The following is a 23,774-nucleotide window of genomic DNA, read 5'->3' on the forward strand; positions in this document are numbered from 1 at the left end:
ACTCAAGGCCAAACGTGAGCCCATTAAACTCATCACAGTCAAAGATATCCACTACAGATGGAGGCTATTATTTTTAATCTAATTTTATTTAAGTTGGCATTAACTGTGTCGTATGCGCTGCACGCTGCAGGCATTTTAACGGCATCAACAACACAATTTAAAGATTGTGGCAGTTAGCGGCTATGTGAGTTACTTTATCTTCAGTTCAAATTTTGACGTGTACATAGAAGCAGACAGTACGCTCGGTGACTTGTCTGAAGAATTGCAGCGGGCCACAACGCAAACTGAAACAAAGAGCATCATCTTGTTTCTAACGGGACAGCTCTTTGGTTGTGCTCCAGACAGCGCAAAGAGCGCCACTATTCTTTCTTTAACGCAACAGCACCACTGTGCGGTATTGGTTACTACAAGATTGTAACTAGACCCAACGTTAATCAAGTCATTAAAAATGCACTGCGTCACTATATGATCAATGCTTGATTATTTGTTTCAGGAAAATGTACGATAGAAAATTAATATTAGATATTTAAAGATATTTTAAGAAGAATTTGTCACAGGAACATATGCAAATACCCTGATGAAATGTGTGGAGAAATATAAGTGAAAAAGAGTCAGAATGGATGTGTATTTTACACACTTTATTACAACTGAATAACATATTATTACATAATACAAAGTAAACCAAATGGTATTTGTATTATTTACAAGAGTATTTTGTGCAATGGACTTCAGAACCTCTGTTGTAATCTAGGGTGAGCTGACCAGTCTAGTTCACTACTGAAGATGTCATCAGTTACTGGAACAATATTCTGTCTGAGCCAGATCTTACAACATTTTTTCTTAGAACATCAAGACTTATAGTGCTCTGCTTTGACTGAAGGACCTGACTTTTAAATACCCAACAAGAACCAGTTATGTCAAGTTCAGCACACTCTGCAATCAGTGGGAAGCCTTAAGTCTTCAAATGAGATTCCTGTCCGTCCTTGCCCCCTTTAAATGTTTTTTGCTGCAGCTTTAGAGATGTTAATTAATTGCTGGCTGACTGAATAAAAGGCTGCTGTTGTTGTTGTTGTGGAGAAAAGTCAAAGGGTCTGCGGTTCTCAGTGTAGCCATAAAGTTTCCGGAGGGCCACGCGAGCTGCTTCTTCCTCGGCTGCTGCAAGCGTCTCTCCTGGACCCTGAGCCAGTGGCTTCTTGTCACTGAATTAACAAAGAGGTGAGCAGACAAAAATGTAAATTCTTCATAGCATTAATTTTAACCCATCGCATCCGTTTTAAATTTAGAACAGTAACAACGCACGAACAACAGAACACATACCTGTATAAGCCAACAAAATACAGTGGCAACACTGTGCTGGCTCCAGCAGACCGGATGAGCCGAGGCTCCGGCAGAGGAATTTTCCTCTTTGTAAGCTCTTCCACCAGTAGTCCCATGGGGTTGACCACAGTCCACATATCAAAGAGGTCCTTTCCTATCAGCTGAGTCACCAGAAAATCCTAGGAAGAAGGTGGAGGTAGGATTACAAGAACAAAATGTCCCACCACTGTACACACAGCAGAGGCAACTGAGCAATGTGGACAAATTATGCTTCCTCTAAGCGAATTATTATGTGCCAATGATTTTGTGCCACAAGCGACCTACCCTGAGAAATAATCCAGTTCGCTCAGCTCCACTGCTTTCCTGCAGAGCTCCGATCACTGCCATGAAAGTAGAACAGAGCACATCATCTGGAACAGGGAATTCTGCACTCATTGTTAGGTCTTCAATGCCCAGATTTCTGGCTACGTAAGTGATGACTGCTGGACTGGTGAGGTGCCCTACAATACTCTCCACCCCGATGGCCGGGAGGCTCGGGAAGCTTGCCCTGCACCAGTCGATCAGGAAGCTTTCAGCGAACGCAGACCCCTTTTTACTCAGCTGCATATTATCTTTTAGAACAAGAGCGGCAGTCTCAGATTCCACACCCAACCCCTTCCTCTTCTCTTGCTCCATCTGCAGGTAACAGGGATTGATGAAGGCTGTTTTCAGGAGCTCAAGAGAGAAATTTTCATGCAGGCGATGGGTGAAAGCTTGAATCTCTGCATGGTAATCCCAGTGAGGCTGCTGGGATCTGAAGAAGAAGAAAAAAGTAAATACCAAACAGAAATAGGAGTGTACAGTGGCTAAAATCATGTCTAAAATCACTAAAAGCGTGTACAGAAAGTCTTAGAAGGCCATGGACAAAGCATACGGTCATTAAAATATGACATTTTTATATATTAAATCAATGATAAAATTAGAAGATTAACCGAGATCACGGGGAGGATCTTGGTTTTCTACCCTTGGGCAAAGAAGCTTCGACAGCTAGCTACGCTTCTGGTGTTATTTGGAAAAGCCATGAAACCAGTAACGCCACACGCAGCGCTAAAACATCTGCATTAAACAGTTGCAAAATTGCACTAAAATGCCGTCCATATGCACGCTTCTCAACGGACTATGAAAAAATAAACACATTGAAATATCAAATACACGAATGGCCTTGAGACGCTCTCTAGTGATTTTTGGCGTTACCGTGGCGTCGGAGGTGGAGGTCCTTCCAGCTTCAACTTCTTCGCCATGAGGTACGTGTAAGCTTTCATCCATCGCTTTTTCTCTCTAACCTGTGACAGTGAAATATCCCTGCAGACGCGCTGGCAATGAATTCCTAATGTCAAAGCACCACGATTTAGTAAGTACCCTGACGCCATGTTGGGTCCCTAAACAGCAAGGTGCAACCACTAAAAGTGTCCGACACGGAGCAACAAAGCATATCCGGTAGGCTGGAGCGTAAAGACGGAGCGTTACCATGGAAACAAGCGTAAACGGTAACTAATATTAACGACCGGGGCAGGCTGCTGATTGCTATTTATTCGACTGTACAATTCAGAAACGCCTATAAAACCAATCGTTAAGAAGTATTGTATGTTTCTGATATCAATTTTAACGATATCCACTTCGGAAAATCAAGAAAGGATGGAAGATCAAGTGTTGGTAGCAACTGAAGTCGAAGGTGGGGATGCCCGAGAAAGTTCTGACAGCAGTGGAGCTCAAGAAGACCTTGGGAAAAAAGAGCTGCAAAGTTCACCTCAGGAGAAAAATAAAAAACACTCAGGACCACGGATGACCAAGAAATTCCTGAGAGACCACTGTAAGCAGAACAAACTGTACATAACACCATGCCACAATGATGCGCTGTATCTGCATTTCAAAGGTTTCTCCACCATTGAGAACTTAGAGGAGTACACAGGTCTGAAATGTCTCTGGCTGGAAAGCAATGGGCTCCAACGCATTGAGAATCTGGATGCTCAGACTGATCTGCGCTGCTTGTTCCTTCAGCAAAATCTCATATACAAGCTGGAAAACCTAGAGCCTCTGAAGAAACTCTGCATCCTGAACGTCTCCAACAACTACATACACATCATAGAGAACATCTCCTGCCTTCCTGACCTGAGTACTCTGCAGATTGCCCATAACAAGCTGGAAACTGTTGGTGACATAGAGCATTTGAGTCAGTGTCTGAACATTAGTGTATTAGACCTCTCTCACAACCTGTTACACGACCCTGACATCCTGCCTGTGCTTGAGGCCATGCCAGAACTGCGTGTACTGAATCTAATGGGAAATGAGGTCGTGAAAAAAATCCCAAACTACAGAAAAAATATGATTGTACGCCTCAAGCAGCTCACGTTTCTTGACGATCGCCCTGTGTTTCCTAAAGACAGGGCATGTGCTGAGTCGTGGGCAGTGGGAGGGCTGGAAGGGGAACGCCAGGAGAGGGAGCAGTGGGATACACGAGAGAGGAAGAAAATTCAGGAAAGCTTGGATGGAATGGCAATGATTCGGAAGAAGGCCCAGGAAAGACGCAGACTCAGAGAGTTACAGGATAAAGGTAATCAGCTTTCAGCTTTTACTACCCTCGTTTGTATACTGAGAGTAAATGTGGATGAATGTTTACACAGTATAATTGTTTCATTTCAGGGAAAACCGATGCTTCCTCTACTCCAGAAACTACTACTGAGGAAAACGGTACCCAGATTTTAACTTCTTTACAAGGTGACAAGATACAAGCTTTTGTGCAGGACAGCCTGGATGCCCATGAAGAGTTCTTAGAGAAACAGTCAAAACAGGGACTTCTTGAAAATCAACCAGCAAGTAAACATCTTGAGACCAAGGAGGCAGGTCAACTCCTGATGAGAGAGCATTTAGATGAAGATACCCAGGACCATTCTCCGATAACGCACACCGTAAGAGAAGAGAAAGGAAGGGAAAAGATCCCAGCAGATGAGCAAGGCAGTACTGTAGGGCACATGTTAGAGACAGAAAATAAACAAGAAAAACAGTCCAAGAGAAATGAAGCAGAGAGAGAGCAGAGTAAAAACAAACAGCCTCCCCTTCCTGAAGCCGATGACGATGTACCGGTACATAGTCCTGGACCACGGATTACAGAGCTACAAGATGCAGAGCTGCTGGAAACCATTCACCTTCCTCCAGCAAGTCGCTCATTGCGTATTGATGAGTTGCCTGATTTGGAAGATGTGGACACAGAAGACTTTAACGCAGCGTTCTCTTGTAGGCAGGCCTTTAAACCAAAAATAGAAGTCATATCAGGTGACGGCAACGGGGAAGCACCAGCTGGGATTCAGAGTGACAGCATCTCCACATCCGCTCCAGCTAAGAGCTTTTTGTTCCTAACAAGTGGCTGCGACAAATCACCGGCTGTCTCTGGCAATTCTACATCGCTGGTGTATCCAGAGGATGAGGGTGCGCCTTCCGACCCGTCAAACTCAAAAATAAACCGAACCTCCTCTCCACCACGCTGCCTGATCGAGGAGCTTGAGTAATACCTTGATGTCATTAAATTTGAAATATGAATTAAAATAGTAAACTGCAATTCAATCTGTAGCATATTTGTGATAGCTGTTTTGTCTGTGTGCTTGTCAGCTGTTATACTGTGAAAAGAATAAATTCAGGACTGATTTGGTCAGTATTCTCGGGGGGAATTATACGTTTACTCTTCACATTACAGCAACATTTTATATAATTTTATTTCATTCAGGGTTTTTCCCAGACAACTGTGGTCCTTTGTGGTTTAATACAGTGCAATGGGTAAGACAATGCTAGCTGTTTTGTAACAGATATGTATAATTTTTGGTTACTTCTGACCATTTCAAAAGCAAATGTATCTATTTTGTTTGAGAGAATCCACCCAAATAAATACACTTGTAAATTTTAGGCTTTTTTCCTCGGGAGACATTTAACTCCTCTACAGGAAAAACTATGTTAACGTCTCAATAAAAATACAAGACCACACATGACTGGTACGGTTTTACTAAACTTTATTAAATTTACCAGCCAAGTCACATATTACTCTTAGTATTCAGCATTACCACCATGGAGCTGTATGTCCCCACACTACAGCTCCTTATTTTATTTTTTTTTTGGGTGAACTATATACTGTGCCTCTGGATGAGGTCCGATTGACATGAACAAATATTTACAACAACTTAGCAATGGGCAGCAGAATTTGAGAATAAAAACAAAACACAAGAAAATGGAATAGAAGGAACAAAATAAGAGTACAAAAATAAAACTGTACATGTTTAAATAAACAAAATCAAAATGTTGAGCCTATGTGCAACAGGCCTTGCACGTGCTAACATCTCCTCACACAGGGGTTAAGTGCAGTGAGCAGCTAACTGATAGGATAAAGGATAATACGTTCTTGTCATGTGGATGGCGGAAACACAGGCCGGCTTTAACGTCGCAACCACACCCAAGTGTTGATGAGCCAGAAAGCGACGGTGACGGAGTACAGGATCATCTCTCGCTTTGTTCGCTCTTTGTTCTCTTCCTCCAAATGTTGGAGTCTCCGGTTCAACTTGATGAGCTGTTGCCGAATCAAAAGAAAATTGTTTTATCAGTCTGGCCTCTTGCACCACACAAGACAGAATTCATTTATTTATCATGAGCTAACCTGCCGTCGAAGTGTTGTTGCATCGACCACAGTCATGTCATCAGCTGTCCCATCCAGAGAGGGTTCATATGTTGACAGTGCAAGCCTTAAAAAAAAAAAATGGCTAGTTTGAGAATCACAAAATAACCAAGTCACAGCAGCACACGGCACATTCAAATACGCAGAACAATTTAACAATGGCAATGTAATTTTTATAGATATCTGTGTCCATATATCTGTGTCCTACCACTCAAGGTAGGAAAGGATGAGGACAAGGAGAGAGGAACAAAACGAAGTGCCAGATGAAGTTACCTGGAATCATGCAGGGGGTGGGAGCTGGAAGCCGACCCCCCTCGCAGTGATGATTTGCTAAGGGGTGGGGAAAGACAGAGTTGGGAAAAGGCGAAAGAGATATAGAGAAACCAACAATGTTGCATCCATGCACACAACTTGGATGTCTTTAATGCACCTAGACTTTCTCTAATTTTCTATTCTTTCTAGTCCTTTTAAAAAGTCTTATTTCCCTAAAGTTGTTTTCAGTGTCTTAAAACAAGTCACAACTATATCACTTTAGTCTTCAAAGGGGACAAAGAATGTGGGTAAGTGTTCTAAAAATACCTTTTTAAGCATACAGAAAATATGAATTTGTGAGCAATATTTAGAAGATCCATTTTCACCTTATTCTTTCCTTAAAAAGCTAAACAATTAAAAGGTCAAACACTTGCAAAACTCCTTGGAAAGTTCAGTAATGAATCCACATGCTCTGCACAGCGTTTAACCCTGGAGTAACTGAAGTGTTGAACCTGAAGGTGAAATAAGTTGTCAGCACTACTTCACTTTCTCTTTAATACACCATCTCTGAAGTTTCAAAGGAAGATAAAACAAATTCCTCAGTGTGAATTATTCCCTTTCTTACAAAGCAAACATTTATGGTGTTTGAGAAGTCAAAGTTAGGGTTGGGCGATTGGACGAATATATCGACTATCGACGATAGACAGCCCATTGGCGATCGTTTTTACAAGGGCAATTTATGTATCTATTCGCCCATGAGTAAGTTTGCTAATAATGATGGAGCTAATAGAAGCAGTCAACAAAAGAATAAATAAATAATAGCGCGGTTTTAACAGCACCCTCTTTCATCTGTGAGCAAATGCACCCTCCTCAGAGTGTGCCCAAATGCTTGTTGATGGAGCTGCAGAAGCTGGTGATAGCCTAGCATACTCAGCCGGATGGTGGACACGTACATGCTCATGCAAGTTAGTCGTGTTTGAGTACTTTGCTTGCTCGGACAGCCCTAATTTTTTTTGGAAATTAGTTCGTCCATGTTTGGACTTCTATGATGTAAACGCGGAAATCAGTCCGTGCATGATCATATTGCTCCACCCATCAAAAAGTCTGCGCGTGCGCGAACATATCGCCCATCATTGATTAGTGGACTGACGATGTAAAAGTTTTTACATATCGCCAAACCCTAGTCAAAGTGCAACTCAAACAACTTGATTCAACCACTGGTGGAAGTGGCAGTTCAGAGCTTCAGTTTTTTATTCTTCAACAAGCAAGGAACTTAGAAACCTTTTCTACATTTTCTGGGATTAATACATGTGTTATTAATACTGTTAAAGGTTAAAACTGGTCACAAGATTCTTGAGACTACACAACCTGTACCACATGACCCTCTCCCAATCCAAAACAAATGGTGCTTATGGGCAGAAATGAAAGTACATTTAATGCCATCTATCATGAAAATAGCTGTTGCAATTTTTACGGCCTTTTTAAACCAATACCCATTCGGGCAATTTTTTTTCCAAAACCTTTAAGCAAAAAAAAAAAAAAAAAAAAAAAAGACCAGATGATGGGGAGGTCACCTGCGAGGGTTCTCCTCCAAGACCTCCAGGACGTGCTGGTAGGCCCGACGTGTAGTGGACTGGATGAAAGATAAGACACCACTAGCGCTGTAGAGGTTGTGTTCTTCAGCCTCGGTGAGAGGGGGGCATGGGTGAGCAATGGCTGGGGGGGAAGGGGTTGCACTGCTCAGTGCCCACCATTAAGAGCAGCAAATTCAGTAGGGAAGGGAAGAAGAGAGAGTACAAGAGAAGGAGGAAGGAAAGGGATAGAAATAAGGAAAGGAAACTGTCCTCCACTGACTGTGCAAAACTAATATCAGAGTGAAAGTGAATAGGCAAAAAGCAGCAGCCAAAGACTGAACCTGCCAACCACACTATGTTCTAACACATCTGGCAAGAAACAGGAATGCAAAAGGAGCCGATTTTATGTTTGATTAAGTGACTATTTTCTAGTTCACCATTCAGGCCAGACAAGGAACCTTGTTAACAGTACCAGTGTGCTGTGTTGCAGAAAGTGATCAGGGCATGAAAAGGTGTTTTTTTTTTTGTCCGAGAACTGTGTAATATTTTTCTCAAATATTAAGCCTAAAAATTTCTGTCAAAATAATAAAGTTGCCAAGCACTTGTAGTTTACACCAGGCCTTCAAACAAATACATGAAGCTACTAAAGCTTCAAATTTGAATCGCTTTGCATTAAAAGCAGTCTGCTTCACTAGTTCCTGTCAGTGCTTCCCCAGCTATTCCTGTCCTTCTGCGTAGAGGGGATAACAGTGTTCAAATTTGTAATTTATTTAAACTAATCAATTAATCTTTAAAGATTTCACAATTTGGAAATAATCTACCAATAAAAACATGTTGTTAATGTATTAAAAAGTAGCAAAAAGTTTCTGCATCAACACTGACAGCAGCAAAAGCTCCTGACACAGTGGCTTACAATACAAGAATGAAACCAAAAGAAAGATGCTGCATGCTTTACATGCACAAAGACGTAATAGCTGGTACCCAGTTAATGGACCCATACTCACGCTGAATCGTTGCGCATCAGCTGAGTGTTCTGACGGACAGCCGCATTCTCACTGGCTGAACGCTCCCTCCGTAAACGTCCCTGGGGTCGCAACTACAAGGAATAGCATTGACAACTGATTTTCTGGTTATGAGTTACACTAAGGACATTATCTTAAACAATGGGTGAATTGTACATAGTGTTCTCTGTAATAAAAAAAATTACTGATTTATCACTTACCACTTCCTCACTGTCTGGAGCCACCCGCTGATCGTCTTCCATGAAGTCCAGGGGTCGCTCATTGAGGGTGAGGACTCTGGGTGGAGTTTTAAGTGATAGCATTTCCAGTGGTGTTGACTGGATGAGGTCCAAGTCTCTGGGTCTGGAGAACTGGGAGTCATCACTGCCTCCTGACAAATGAAATGTACTGTGAGACTAACCTATCACTTCTAACACTTTAACAGTATGCTGTGCTTTTAATACAAAATTGAATGAATTAAAATCAATTAGTTCACACCTATAGTGGGAAAAAAGCAAATATCCCCTCTGCCATGCTACCTGTATGCATGTCAGCCCCTTCACATAAAAAGCAGTAAGTAACAGCTAAGTTGAGCTTAAAATCTGTGTTGCAGTGGCTTTTGCGCTCATTTTTTCTTTCTTTTGCTTTTGAATGTCAAGCTTTGTTTTCCTTGTGTGAATGCACATCACTGTGCTCTGGTCATAGTTCAACAATGCTGAACTTTGACCACAGCACACCAGTGCTTCCTGAATGGTGTGCATGAACTGTGCTTTACTCAATGCAGGGGGCAAACTGCTCATGTGTAGTGCAACTCAGTGGAAATAATGTGAGCAGTGGTACTGATGTCACATTACGTAAAACGTTCATGTTCATGTGGTTCTCTGTGGTGAAGAGAAACACAGAGACACGTGCTGTAGTAGTTCCTCTGTCCCACTTTACACCCCTTTTCATTCTCTTTCTTTATTAAATGTTCATAACTCCTCATGTATGGCTGTGTCAACGGAGACCATTTCTAGAGCTGGGTATGTCTTAAGATATCAAAGATATTGCGGCTAGTGTGATCACACCGCAAGATGGTTTGTAATTGTTACGTTAAAAGTGAAATAGTTGATGGGATCTTGGCAGTGAAACGGCATCTAGGAGCAAAGTCCTGTGGCACTGATAGAAGGAGTTCTATAATCTGCAAAAGACTGTGAGGAACTACCATTATGGTGAGTCACCAGTGATGTGCAGACATAGTGTGACATAAAGGACAGAAAACATACAGTATACTAACCAGCAACCACAATTCTCTCTGGGACTTGCATTATAACACTGTGAGGGACCTCCTGCGATCCCAAATTAGGGTCCTCGTGGGCTGTTGGAGCCACTTTGAGCATCTCTGGGATGCGCATCCTTTGGCTTATTCCCTCGGTGTACTCCAGCTCATAGTGGATACGGTTAATTTCAGCTATATCAGCCGTTGGAGAGGGGAATGTTGCTCCGTTCATTTGGCTGTTCATCAACACAGAATTAATTGTTAGTTAAACAGAAAAAAATCCCTAAAGGAAGAGAACATGCTGATACAATAAGCCTTTGAGCTAAAATAGTTCTACTTCAGCCACACACTGAATAGCTATTGTTATGCAGTGTGTGGCTTCAGCTATTAAACCTAGCCCTAGCACACAAAACCAGAATATCTCCTCTAGGGACACAGTGATACTTGGTGGTGCTAACAGAGTAGTGGAGAGGGGATTAAAGATGGAACAGGCTTGTGATGTTATCATAAGTTATCACATGATGTATTCAGATTTTTTCAGAGTCACGCAAACGTCGAACATTGACCCCAAAGCAAACAACATTGATTTTAACATTAAAGAACTGCTGGTCTTATTACAGAGTGTTTATTTTAAAGCCCTTAATGCTCACAAGATGACAAGAAATGATTAACTTCAGGTTGCTGTACTAGCATAAGAAATATCTAATACATTACCCATGTAACAACATTCAGAAACTATTATCCACAAACATTTGCGGAAATACTTTGCATTCCAGAAAACAGGTTAGCTTCCGAAAATGAAATTGACAGAAAACACTTTAGCTTAGCGCCATTTCAAGCTAGCACGTTAGCCATATTTCTTACCGCTGTTTCGTCGAAGAACTTATTCAGAAATTTTTTGACGGAACAAACCTGAAGTCGGAAATGTAAAGCTCAGTTTCAAGTATTTTAGGTATTACAGGTGAATTAGCTGTTAAGCATCTCTATGTTGTGAGAGAGGACCTTCCCCTCTTCCTGCTTCTTCCTCTGTCTTGTGTCTGCACGCTAAACAGGAAGTGGCGTAATTCTGGGGAAGTTATGTCATTAGTACCAAGCGCTGAAATTAAAAGCAGAGAAAAAACTGGACATGTGTGCAAACAGTACAGCCTAAAATAATATAATTTGTCTAACTTGTTGGTTTATTGTAGCTTACCATTAAATAGCCTGTATTTAAATATTCTACATGCTTTCAGAAATGACTTTAAGTCACCATAGTAGGTGTTTTATCTATTTTTTTTTTTATTGTGGCTTATTTAATTTGGCAAAGAATTCATCCATCCATCCATCCATCCATCCATCCATTCGCTTCCGCTTATCCTTTTCAGGGTCTCGGGGGGCGCTGGAGCCATCTCAGCTGTCATGACTTTACGAAACGCAATAACATAATTTATCTGCACTGAATGTTTATTGATCTGCTTTATTGTATTCAGTAAAGCTTAATATATATAAAACTGTTGAAAGTAGTTTATTTTTATTTTATATGCACATCGAACCATTTAAAAAAATCAGAATAATTTAGGAGCATTTGTCGATAGGTATTATTTTTGATGAAACTACATATTTTGTCTTATAAGCAAAGCTGGCTGTATTACTAATGAGTGCACATGTCAGTGTTGCCGGGAGGTTTGGAGAGATGGCCCCACAGTCACTGTGGGTGGTGCCTTTCTTCGGAGCCATTCAAAGGCAGCCTTTGACATGAGACAGTTGCCCCTCTGCGTAACAAGCAAACGGGATATCAGGGATATCATTGCAGGATAAACAAAAGTCGTGAGTCATGTTTAAAGGAGGACTTTCATAAGTGTCAGGATGCTCTTCATTTAACAGGCACAGAGCCAGCGCCGATTGAGTACTTCTGACCGTGGTTGTAACTGGCTGAAATTATGTTCCCACATATTTTTATTTTGTGCGTAATATTATTTGGCACTATGCATATCGCGTCATCTTTGGAGCTGCAGCTTGGCATGTAAGTAACGTGTTTTGGGTTTGTTTTGGGTTTTTTTGTTTTGTTTAACATCGTTTCCACTGCTTTCCGTTTGCACTGTGAGCACACACTTGAATATATGATCAGGTGAAAGAGAAAGATTTGGGGCTTTTAAATATGACAGAAGCAGCGTGCGTTAGATTGGATTTTTAAAACAGAGATTCTGAGTTTAAACTCTGTTGAACTTTTGATTTCACCATTTATAATTCTCACTTCTCTCCACTCTATGTTTTTCTGCTCAATGACCACTAGGAGTCTCTCTTTCGGGTCCCCTCGTGCATGCGTGTCCACTGTTTTTGTAGCGCGGATGTAATGTGCATCTGCATAATAACTTCCAAAGGAATGTGCTTTTCCTTGGACTGTACTTGAGGGTTTTGAATTTAAATAGACTGTGGAGGACATGATTGATTCTTTCATTACCAGAGAAGAAGAATATTTCCTCTAATTAACTTCAGGTTGCCCTATACTGAAGCCAGATGGTTTGAGGAGGAGGACACCTATGGATAGTTTACCTGCACTCACAACATAAACAGATGCAGGCTCCTTAAATAGAAGCTTACAAAGTTTAAGATTTGAGGCTTTTTTTTTTTACACTTTATTTTGTAGATTTACATTGTAACAATTAAAATGTGGTTGTTTATCTAGTGATAAAAGCAGTAGACGGTGATAATGTGTAATACTAAAACAAATGAACATGTAGAACATGTATATATAACTGTTGTCTACCCCTCAACACAGTCACCTACCAACACATAGACAGAAAAATACAAATAAAGCACTATTTACTGAAAGTCATCAGAAAAACAGATTTTTTTTCCCCCAAGTTTTTGCCATTTTGTTATATAAACTATGTGTTTTTCATGCCCAGGCCAAATGTTTGTGCTGACCAGGAGATGTCCATGGTAGGGAGCCGTCAACCTTGCGTCCAGGCTTTTACCCGCATGGTGAAGGTGTGGAAGCAGGGATGCACAAGCCACAAATGGTGTATGGGTGTTGAGAGGAGGTAAATGTAGACTTTTAAAATTTGGTTTGCCACTGGCGATCTCTCCGATAACTGCTGGGGATGACTTCTGTTCACGTGATCTGGGGCTGATAGTTGTAATGTTCATTCTTCTGATTAACAGAAACAGTGACTAATTAGTATTACTACAGTTATTTTTGACTGTTTTATACCTTACACTTATTGCTCTTTTATGCTTTTATATGCATTTATTTTGCTTTTGTGTTTTAATGCCATCTAACCTGCTAGCATGTTTTGGTACCTTGCCATAGCCCTCATCCTTCCCTCTTACTTCATCTTACCCTCTTACATGTTAAGCACTTTGGTACACCATGGTTTTTAAATGTGCTATATAAATAAAGTTTGTTGTTGTTGTTGTTATTAAACCAATTGGCTTTTGCATCTACAAAAATTGTTTAATGATGTGTTAAAAATCTTTTATACACTCAACATTATAAGGTATTACCTGTGAAGGTAATGTAATGACCTTAAAATTGTGAAATTTCCCCTCCTCAGGACAGCGTACTACACAGTTTACAGGCAAGTGTACAGAGTGGATTTGCACACAGTCTACAGGTGCTGCCCTGGTTGGATTCAGAAGGGTGAAGAGAGAGGTTGTCTGCACAGTGAGTAATTGCATTTCATCAGCATGTATCAGATGGAGCTACTTTCAATACTGCTGTGAAGTTGCACTTGAAACAATAACTGAACCCGGAAACAGCCTGTTGTCTAAACCAGCAATGGGCAATTAATTTTCCCAAGAAGCCACATGAGAAACTAGGACTGTTGTGCAGTGCTGCACCAATAAGCTGAACTCAACAGTCTCTGTTTCTCATGTGGCCCCATCGGAAAATTAATTGCCCACTGCTGGTCAAGACTGTATATGCAGAAGTGCACACATAACTTGGATATATCAGCAGCGTTATGCTATGTGATACCTTCAGGGGTTTGCAGTGCCAATATGTGCTTCAATGGAGGGAGATGTGCTGAGACTGGAGACCAAATATGTCATTGTCCACTGGGCTTCAAAGGCACACGATGTCAATATGGTGAGTATTCAGCTTCCCAGAAGATGAAAACTAAAGATTTTGCCAATTTATTAAATTGAAAATAAGTCACTGAAGTATGCAGGTAATTCAAAATAGCCAAATATATGTTTGGGAGCCGGCAAACACACTTATGTATATTCAGGGTCCAGTTCAGACCTTATGTGTTCACTCTGCTAAAGCAGAATGAGCCTGTCTTGTAGCTGTGATTGGACGGGGCTGCTCTGTGGGGGCTTTGGCTAGTTAAAGGTGAAAGAAGTGGGTTTTTGTTTGGGAGAAATGTTTTTTCTTTGAAGGCAAGAGCCTGGAGTGCTGTGGCTAACCCAGCTGAGCTTCCTCTCTATAAAAACTGCTCATTAATGAGACTGTCTTCAGTCCTTATTTTATATGACAGAAAAACTAAAACAAAAAATCTTCAGAAATAGAAATTTGGTTTCACCTACCAATATTTCCCCCTGGTTGAACATTTCCTTAATGCATTGAATTAATTGATTTGTTTGTTGAGTATTCTTTAAGGTTTGATAGTTTGGAAATAGGGATATTTCCAGTTTAGAAGCCAATGTGAACTCCCATGTCACTCAGTTATCAGCGTGCTTCTTGCACGGTATAACATAAGGCAGCCAGTTGATGGTTAGCATATACTTACATGTGCAACCGGTTTCCTGTACAAGGTCTCTTTCAGCTGAACAGCTGTTTGCCAGATCACTGCTCAGAGAAAGGACAGTGAACATTTGACAGGGACCAACCTTTCACTCCCTTCCAGTCTTTGTACTAAGCAAACCAGACATTTGCTGCAACCTTTAAATTACTGCGGCGATACAAAGGCAGCACGTGTGCTCTTAGCGATAACCTACCAGAAGGTGAATAAGTGTATTTGCTAAAATGTGGCTTCCTGTAAAATGCATCTAAGCAGTATCTATTACTTAAATTGCATTTAAATAAGCCAAAACAACTTAGAAATATGAATTGTTGGAGATAAGGACTTCTACACAAATAAATAAACTGGACATAATCAAAACCTCTAAAATCTCAGCCTTTCAGTTCTTAATGAACTGCAACTGAGCAACCTGGCATCTGTCACAAATAAATAGCGAACATCTGAAGTAAAGCAGAGTTAAACCCTTATTATTCTTCTTGTCTCTTGTTGCCATCATTGTCTATTCTTTCCGCTCATTGCAGTCTAAGTAACTCTAGTTTTTGTGTGCTTGTTGCTGTTTTGGAGGAGTCCTGCAAAGAGAGAATGGTGAGCGGAAGATATTTGGTTTCTAGCCCCCCACATGCTCACAGAAACGCAAACATGCAGGCAGACACACACATAAGCTTTGCTGTTAGATTTCCCAGGAGAAGGGGCCTGCCAGAGGTGTAACACAGTCCTTCCTCTTGCTAAGATGTTTTCACACAAGCCTGTTGTTGTTTGTTAGAGGCAGCGCTCGCGTTTGTTTTCACGCGGGTTCTTTGGTTTTCACACATCTAAGTGATGGATTGGAAACAGAGATGTTATAATCAGGACTTTCATCCTCTCTCTTTCACGTCCTCCTTGGGAACGCACGTCTTGCTCTTCTCTTTCTTGAAAACACTTTTCCTTCTCTCGTCTCGTGAGACAGATTTATCCACAGTCTTCTGCCAGAAACATTATGCGCCGAGAGAGTCAGCCAAGCTTCTGTGTTCAGCCAGGTTCCTTCCCTCGCAACCTTTGCCTGATGCGGCATCAAAGACACACACTAGTCATTTTGATTTGTGTGGGTTTAAGCAAATTACTATCGTTATTAACCTGCCTTCTTTATTAGATTCGTATTGTGAGATTTCACATTTCAAAATGACACTTTTTTTCTTTCCCGTGTGAGAGCTCGCACACAAGAATTTCACTCACATGTGCTGTACCAATGTATCTGCACATGTGATGTGACAATAAAAGTGATTTGATTGTGTGGATGCCCTCAAGGGCATTGATTTGATTTCAAACTAAAAAGGTAATCATATTTCAGTATTTTGTTTACAGTTGCTAAAAAAGGTGATTGGCGAATTAAAGAACGTGTTTTTTTTAGAGTGAAAATTGCAATTCATTAAATGACAATGAGTTTATTTTTTTAATTACAAGCCTGACTTTCTCGTAGCAAACGACTTCCTGTCACTATTCATCCTGTCACTATTTCTTAAGATATATAACAAAGTGCGTTGTGAGGACAAAGGATATGTCAGCCTTGCCTTTTCACCACAGCAGATTTAGACTTCAAAAGAGGCAAAATGTACACTGAGAAAAAGCCGAACATTCTGACTCTGGTTTTAGTTCAAGTTACAATCCAGGCACTGCTCCCCCTCGCCTCTTTTCAGCACTCATCACTGACTGACTTTCTTGAACTGTTACTTTCTTTGGTGCTCTGGCCAAGTCGTGGTGGTAGAACCCACAGTGTGTTGTGCGGGCCAGCTGACCACCTGCTTCTCATTTCTGATGTGAGACAGTAGGCATCATCCAAGGAAATCTATGTCAGCCACTGACACCAAGGCCGGGGTGTTGACACTGGGAGGTCATAAACAGCCTGCATGTTGCCCGAAGCATGTGTTGAGACTCTGGAGCCGGCTCTGTAATAGTTCTATTTATCCCTGCTTGTGAATGCCACCCTGTCTCACTCTGTAAAGCTTTGGATTAGGCTTTGGTTTGGTTAGATTGGTGCATGTGTCTGTATAAAATTAAGAGACCATGGGCACATAACAGCGTGAGGACAGAAACCATCTGGTCCTCACTAAAGAAGCCTTGGCTGCTTTCAGTGCACTTTTGGAACAGTTGTTATGAACGGTGCTTAAGACTAGATCTTGTAGTGGGTGTTTTTAATGAGACAGCGATCAAAATCAATAGAAATTACAACTTTCTTGCAAAAAGTTAATTGATATAAGTTGTGATATTATAGGTAGCAACATCCAAACAAACTTTGTTGGGAATGTATGGTAGAACAAAGATTTTTCTAACACAAACAAAGTCACCAGGCGGTGTGTGAATTAAACTAAGTATATGTAGCAACAGAAGTGGACTGGACAGTTTTATTTCCAGACTTTAAATCTGAGGAACTCTGTTGACAGCCTCGGGGGAATTGCAGTTTCAGTGTAAATCACATTTTCTCTCATGGAATCTTCTTTCTTCATTTGAACTTGAATGTTTGATTCTGCGGACCTCGAGTTGTCTATTATCGGATCACATCTCACCCCAGTCACTGAGCTCCTGTCTGGACGGGATTTCTGTCAGATTAAACACACCAATCTTTATCTGTGTCAGTGTTTGAACACTTGTGTACATATTTTTACAAAGGTGTGAATTAGATTGGGCTTGATTGTGTGACATAAAACTGAATGGATGGTGGAGATGGAGTTGCAGGAACACGTCTGCAGTCTTTAGTGTGGTAGATTACAGTAGGTTGTCTCTGAAAGTTTTCTTCTGTGATTGCCGAATGAAAAGGCTTCAATACAACTGAAGTTCTCTATGACTGTATTAAAGTTTTTCAATGAGCTACTGAAATGGGAAATAGCTATAGCTATAGAGGGAGTGGCTTTTCCTGCAGAGTTGTTAGGATGACTGCAATAAATAAAACAGTGGGAGACGGTGACTCAGTTACCACCAGGTCTCTTCTGTTGTGTATTTACTTTTGGTACAGGAAGCAGAGACTCTGTTTATTATGTGCATTTGACTATGTAAAACAGATTATAAACAGTCTGGCATAAATGGCTGCAGTTTTGTTTGGATGTTGAAATTTTCTTTTAAGTCTTGGATTTTGTTGACTGTGTTTGTGCATTTTGATTTGTTTTACAGTATTTCAACAGTGAAATGTGTCCTAGAGAATCGGGAGTTATTTTTGTTTGTGTTGCAGCAGGTTTATATGTGCATGTGTTTGGATTTTCATGGTTCTCCTACCTAAATGTTCTCACACCTAAATGTTATTTTTGTCGTTAATGTGTTTGAACAGAACTGGCTCTAGAGCCCCAGTTTTTAAGACCAATATGGAAACCACTGGAAAAATATTAAGAGGTAAAATAATGTAGACTGAAAGCAACACAGCAGTGTGCTTGTGAGAGGAAAAGTACTGCAGAGGTGTACTAAAGGTGTGCAGTTTGAGTGCTGTGGTCAGTAGGTCTGGAAAAGACGTTACTACATTAATAAAACTTAGCCTATCTGAAAGAAGGAAATACAGCCAGTAATAATGCAAACCCAGTAAATTAACAGATGTATCAATATGACACTTGGTTCATTAAGACATGGAAGAATCTGATGTATTACAATCAAGTATTTAATTAAATCATGTTTAACTTAATTACATTAAAAGACAATTTTAGTCTTGATTCTGTACAAATTTGATATAAGGTCAGAATGTATGAAAAAAGTCATCTTTTTTAGGATTCATATGTAAATGCTTTTGGAAAAATAGAAATATTTTAAAATAAAAATAGCTTGCAGCCAACATGAAAAAAACAAAACAAGACAAGAACATTGGTTATACTAGTCGATATTCAGAAAAGATTCTTATCTGGAAAAGATAAACACTTTAGATGCTGTTAAAAAGTTTTAGACCCTCCTACTCTCCACACACAGATGTCTGAGGAACTTCAAAGAATGGGGATGCTATTTTCTGGGAATTGATTGGTCAGTAGGTGACGATTTCATACATGTTGAGCTCTAATCTGGAACCTAATCTGATCTGTGTTAGTGCACAGCATATGTTACCATGGCAAGCTACCGCAGTAAGAAGTTAACCATGTTCATAGTACTGAAAACCAGGTTTAACCCTGAATTTACCAAGGAAGATTCAACTAGCTTTGTAGAACAGCTTCCTGCACTATGAACCAAGTCCAGCATATCCAGGTTATCTTTTTGTTTTCTGGATTCACTTTCCTCACCGCTGGTGATCAGGATAAGCGCTCACACAAAGCTGATTATCAACTCCTTAAATTAAACCAGAGTTTCCACTGCAGGTTGATATGATGGGGTTGGCGTTGGCAGCATCTAACCAGTATAAAAGGGTTTTTTCCATGGGTCATAACACTTTTCTTCCACAGAAAATGATCCCTATGAGTGCTACCTACACCAGAGACATCAGATGGTGTTTCAAAAATCGCTACAAAATATAAAATATACACCTGTAAAATACAAAACTGTTGTAAAGAAACATGGTTAACCATGTTTAACACTGAAGTTACACAAATAAAACAAAATCCTGTTTTGTAGTACTGGCTTTAGGGCTCTGGTTGTTGTGTTTGTAGCATTTCAAACACATATTACCAGCAGGGAAGTTTCAGAGTGCCTTTGGGAACATCAACACTCATAACATGATTGAAGGTGTTTCTTTACTTTATATATATATTTTTCTATCATATAAATGCCACTAATGATATCGGCAAATACCTAATATCGACTGAAATTGACTGACATATAGACATATAGACACATTCTGTCTCTCACAGTTGAAGTGTACCTCTGGTGCAAATTACTGACCTCTGTCATCATTTTAAGTGGGGGAACTTGCACAATCGGTGGCTGACTAAATACTTTTTTGCCCCACTGTATGATAATGGTCGAGCTTTAGTTGGGCTCTGCAGATTTGTACATATGCTAAGCTCATTGCATGTTTCCTCTTTGAGTATTCTGTGGAGGTGTTTATGCAAATTCTTGTACCTTACGCTTGACTGTTTCCATTTTTCACACAAGAAAATTAATGTTTCCTTCATACATCATTTAGGACCGGTTCAGGGAACATACTGGAAATTGTTAACTCTAATCCATTGGGTTTTGAATATAGCTAAAAAATATTTGCAACTTGGAAAAGATTCAGGAAAAATGATTTGGTAATGTCTTCACTTGGTATGGTGTATATCCTTTATAGAGCCTCTGCCAGTGTTTAGTCCTCTGTCTTCTACTGCTTTCACATGTCTTTGGCAGTAATATCACACATTCCTGGATTTGACTCTGGACAGAAAGAAAAATCTGTTCAGGATGAATTTTTACTGGTATGCCTGTTCCTGCTCTGAACTTTAAAAAGAGTCTCAGTGAAACAATCTGTCCGTCAAGAAAGAGAAAAAAAACCATAGTCTCTTTCAGGTCTCTGGAAGTAATTAAGCTCAACGATGTAGTCAAGCCAAAATATCAATATGTGGTTACAATAAAAACATGGCTGAGGAAAAATAAATAAATCTAGTCCTAGATTTAATTTGATAGAAATGTTCGTGAAGACCCAGAATGAAGGTGTATAACGTCTTAGTAGCTCCTGTGGTTGTTCTCACAAAACAGTGATGTCTTTCACAGGTTTGGAAGGAATCCTCTTAACTAACATACCATGCGGGGAGTTTAGCTTCTCTAAGTCTTTCCGTGCACTTAGGTCATAGCAGAGCTCCAGGTGAGTTTTGAGCATTGTGCTTTAACTCCTAAGCAACAGAAGCAGATTGTTCTTTCCCTCTAGGTACAAAGGAGTCATTTTAGAACAGTTGTAGTTCCAAATCATTGTCAACAACTATGATCTTAACACAACCTGGGATATAAGACAGCACTCTAAAGTCCCAGCTCACACATGTGCAGCAGGCAGTAATTTATTTAAATTATGACAACTGTGTGGTTGTAATGATGGCAGGCTGGAGTGCTTATGTTGGTCTTGTCTGAAAGGTTTCTGCAACAATAATTTAGGTCATGGCTACTAAAGTCTGTGAGGTGTGGAAGTCATAACGTTTGTTTCTGACAGAACTGAAGTGCAAATGTCTAAATGACCTCTGACAGGTCGGTTGTTGCTTTGGCTAGCGCTTTGTGTTTTTAATAATAGTGGTTAATGAAAAGCTTCACTGAAGGTTCCTGTGCATCTCTGGCGTAATATGTGCTTAATAACTGAGAAACCAATACCAATCTCCCAAGACATGTTTTAAACACATGGTAGCGATCAGCTTTTGAAAACTGAGTTAAAAGCCGCAGATGCCTCTGGCTGAATACATCAGACCTTACAGCAAGTTAAAATTAAATGTTGAACTCTAATAGTGATTGGATGCCAGAGGTTTCCATGATCCACAGAAAAAACTGTATCATCATAGTTATAGTCATGTGTGATTTTTCAGGATAAACATAGTTTGTCTTCTTATTAAACACTGAGACTAAGACAGTGATAATGTTTGTTATGTGCTAGCGTTGCTTCCTTTGTGACCTGTGCACCCAGTCATCCTGTTTTCATTCCTGAAGTCTCTATATGTGGATGTAGGAATCATATGCCGAGACACAGACCGTGAATATGGCTCGTCTAACAGCAGGACACAGGGGGGAGCAAGGCAAGTGCTACATGATCAGCATAGCTATCAGAGGAGGGAGGAACATTAGATCAATTGCTGCCATGTGACAGGGAAGTAGCCACATGCTAAAAAAAACACCCCGGCATCTTTTCAAATGCATTTAGCTATCATTTTTATCAGGTTAATGCTGAACAGGCCGCAGCTAATGGTCTGTGAGATGAGCCATGTGCACTCAAGGCTCACTGTTGAATTCCTACAGTAGCAGTGGAGTTATTCTTCCATGAACTCGGTTTGGCTGTGCTCTATAGTGTTAGTTTTGGGTTTAGAAAAATAAGCCTAAGATAGAGGCCCCCTTTTTCGAGATTTTTGAAGTAGACAAGTGGTGAGTTTTCCACCAAGAAAGTGCCCCAGAGTTCTGAAAACTACTTTAGGGAAGTTAGCAAAAGGGATAAAAACCTTTTTTGGCCTTCACTAATCTAAAACTGGAGAAATATCTGATATGCAGCTGTTTGGCTATAAAGCAAGCAGTGCAATTCTGATTGTTTTTCAGTGTGAACTTTTCTCAGAAGAAGATAAAAAAAATGCTATCTTGACCTTTTGTTGTCTTGTAGGAGAACATCAAAGAGCTGAAAGTGCTGTGAGTCATTCAGGCCTACACACTTCACTAGTTTCTCTAACAACATGGTTTTCTTTATAACTCGTGTTCTTGCTCATTTAAAGGTAAACTTTTCCTTTAACATATGACAGTAAGTAGGCAGCATTAGCAGTCAGTAGCATTAGGGGAAATGTTGGAAGTGAATGGTGAAAGTTAGAACATGCTGACGCTGTGTAACTTAGTACATCTTACTACGTGTAATAATTCTCAAAAGCTAGAAAGACCCTGGCATGGATGTTGTTTCACAATGAAAAGTAAATAGTAACGTTCAAAGCTTTATTAAACTGAAAAATCATCCTTAGCACGATCATGTTTATTCCATATCTGAAACAGCAATACTGAGATGCTGAACAATCTTCTACATGCAGTACAGTTAGGCATAAATCTACATCCATGTTTCATCCTCTCTGTGGAAGGCATTTTTGAGGAAGATAGTTTTCCCAGATGTTGAAGAAAACTTGATGGAATTATGGGGCAAAAAGTTCAAATAAGACTATCAAGCCAGGGGCTCCAGTTCAACTTTTCTATCCCAATTAATGAACTGGGTTTTAATGTTGGAACTTTGGTAATTACAGAGAAAAATGCTGGTGTTGTGCGCGGATTAAATGTTGGGGGAGAAAGCAGGATAGCACACAGTTGTTGTGATTCATGTCTCTTGTACTGCACTGTCAGAGAACAAATAAGGTTTTATTATTTACTATTAGGAAATGAAAGATAAGAAAAAAAAAGCATGTTTACACCAAGTAAATAATCTGTGTCCCCCTAAAACATCTGATCCATCCTTACAATAAAAACAAGTTTTGAAGAGACAAATGGGAAGCATGTGAGCTGCACAAGTGAGTTCACCACATGGTTGAAAGTGAGCAGGGCTAAATGTTTGTCACATAGAAAATTAAGAGCAAGGAGAAAGGAAGCTTTTCAAAATACTTTCTCACATATCAATGCGTCATATTAACAAACCCAGCTATCCAAAATTAGGGCTTTCCATCACCAATGACCAGCTCTGCCTTTCTCCTCCTCTGTTATTGTATGCTTCAGACGGGACTTAAAGACAGTTGGCATTCTTCCTAAATGTTCTGAGCCATGATTGATTGTATCCCTTCCTCAAGCTCGCCATATCTTGAAAACAATCCACCTTTTGTCTCATCTTTAGTTGCCGCTGAGCAGATTGTTGAAGCTTACTTCCTTCTCTGTGACAGGTTCTTTAAGCTCCTCAGCTGTCCCTGAATAACCTTTGACCTTTCGGTATGGTTCACAAGGTCTTTTGCTTTTTCTCCGCAATGGGACACTTCTACATCATAGCTAACACACATTTTCAGCTTCGATAAATAATAATAAATACAATATATATATATATATATATATATACATATATGTAAAACAAATCACTAATGGAGCAATGCACTGGAAAAAGATACAAAATCATCACTTGGAACAGCTCACATTTGAAATATTACATCTCATTGGCAAATAGCAGTTATGTGGAGCTGCTGAAGTAGAATAGCTGAGTAAGAATGTGTCCTGTTTCATGAACGTTTCCAAAAGTTCATGGTGTATATGTCGAGCATAATCTCACAGTTTAAATAATCTTTTTGGTAATGTGTAACATTAAGTTAAATAAAAAGGCTGAAAAATGGCCTGTTATTGTAGAGAAGTGTGAGCTGAGGCTTTTTCTTTACTGGTCTGTCTGGTAAGTATTTCTTTTCACAGTTA

At 40.1% G+C, this 23,774-nt stretch overlaps 4 protein-coding genes across 6 annotated transcripts in view; 2 read left to right on the forward strand and 2 right to left on the reverse strand.

Moving 5' to 3' along the window:
- Positions 1-623: 623 nt before the first annotated feature.
- Positions 624-3,242, reverse strand: mrpl44 (mitochondrial ribosomal protein L44). Its single transcript, XM_086261061.1, has 4 exons — positions 2,551-3,242; positions 1,642-2,110; positions 1,318-1,496; positions 624-1,199 (listed from the first exon to the last, which is right to left on the reverse strand). Exons 1-4 carry the CDS (start codon positions 2,724-2,726, stop codon positions 1,028-1,030), a joined length of 996 nt encoding a protein of 331 aa, XP_086117187.1. The 5' UTR covers positions 2,727-3,242; the 3' UTR covers positions 624-1,027.
- dnaaf1 (dynein axonemal assembly factor 1) lies at positions 2,614-4,909 on the forward strand. The gene is made up of 2 exons (XM_086261060.1): positions 2,614-3,907; positions 3,997-4,909. The coding sequence occupies exons 1-2, from the start codon at positions 2,941-2,943 to the stop codon at positions 4,857-4,859; spliced, it is 1,830 nt and encodes a 609-aa protein (XP_086117186.1). The 5' UTR covers positions 2,614-2,940; the 3' UTR covers positions 4,860-4,909.
- Positions 4,910-5,337: 428 nt separating this feature from the next.
- mffa (mitochondrial fission factor a) lies at positions 5,338-11,145 on the reverse strand. 3 transcript variants are annotated; one of them, XM_086261063.1, is made up of 8 exons: positions 11,008-11,145; positions 10,114-10,331; positions 9,059-9,228; positions 8,841-8,932; positions 7,837-7,998; positions 6,284-6,340; positions 5,993-6,077; positions 5,338-5,905 (listed from the first exon to the last, which is right to left on the reverse strand). In XM_086261063.1, exons 2-8 carry the CDS (start codon positions 10,325-10,327, stop codon positions 5,774-5,776), a joined length of 912 nt encoding a protein of 303 aa, XP_086117189.1. In that variant the 5' UTR covers positions 10,328-10,331; positions 11,008-11,145; the 3' UTR covers positions 5,338-5,773. The 3 variants fall into 3 exon arrangements, with proteins under 3 accessions (XP_086117189.1, XP_086117188.1, XP_086117190.1); XM_086261062.1 differs by having other exon boundaries at positions 10,960-11,140; XM_086261064.1 differs by lacking the exons at positions 7,837-7,998; positions 11,008-11,145 and having other exon boundaries at positions 10,114-10,339.
- Positions 11,146-11,795: 650 nt separating this feature from the next.
- The window catches only part of egfem1 (EGF-like and EMI domain containing 1), a 54,703-nt gene continuing 42,724 nt past the window's right edge, over positions 11,796-23,774 (forward strand). The window contains exons 1-4 of the mRNA XM_086261066.1: positions 11,796-12,097; positions 12,984-13,118; positions 13,632-13,741; positions 14,060-14,164. Coding sequence (XP_086117192.1) covers positions 12,015-12,097; positions 12,984-13,118; positions 13,632-13,741; positions 14,060-14,164 — 433 coding nt within the window. The 5' untranslated portion in view covers positions 11,796-12,014. The remainder of the gene's footprint in view (positions 12,098-12,983; positions 13,119-13,631; positions 13,742-14,059; positions 14,165-23,774) is intronic.

This window comes from Aulonocara sp. 'chitande type north' Nkhata Bay, linkage group LG14 (genome assembly GCF_057382095.1).
Source record: "Aulonocara sp. 'chitande type north' Nkhata Bay isolate Kocher_YH1m ecotype deep benthic linkage group LG14, A_spYH_male_GT1.1, whole genome shotgun sequence".
Taxonomy (NCBI): Eukaryota; Metazoa; Chordata; class Actinopteri; order Cichliformes; family Cichlidae; genus Aulonocara; species Aulonocara sp. 'chitande type north' Nkhata Bay.

Excerpts from the sequence above, each read along its gene's own strand:
- mrpl44 (XM_086261061.1), bottom strand. The coding sequence starts at position 2,726 with ATGGCGTCAGGGTACTTACTAAATCGTGGTGCTTTGACATTAGGAATT. Across the intron at positions 1,497-1,641 it reads GAACTGGATTATTTCTCAGG|GATTTTCTGGTGACTCAGCT; the intron begins GTAGGTCGCTTG and ends CCTTCTTCCTAG. Across the intron at positions 1,200-1,317 it reads TATTTTGTTGGCTTATACAG|TGACAAGAAGCCACTGGCTC; the intron begins GTATGTGTTCTG and ends TTGTTAATTCAG.
- mffa (XM_086261063.1), bottom strand. The coding sequence starts at position 10,327 with ATGAACGGAGCAACATTCCCCTCTCCAACGGCTGATATAGCTGAAATT. Across the intron at positions 9,229-10,113 it reads AGAGAGAATTGTGGTTGCTG|GAGGCAGTGATGACTCCCAG; the intron begins GTTAGTATACTG and ends TTCATTTGTCAG. Across the intron at positions 7,999-8,840 it reads CTGATGCGCAACGATTCAGC|TGCAACCCCTTCCCCCCCAG; the intron begins GTGAGTATGGGT and ends GGCACTGAGCAG.
- dnaaf1 (XM_086261060.1), top strand. The coding sequence starts at position 2,941 with ATGTTTCTGATATCAATTTTAACGATATCCACTTCGGAAAATCAAGAA. Across the intron at positions 3,908-3,996 it reads CAGAGAGTTACAGGATAAAG|GGAAAACCGATGCTTCCTCT; the intron begins GTAATCAGCTTT and ends GTTTCATTTCAG.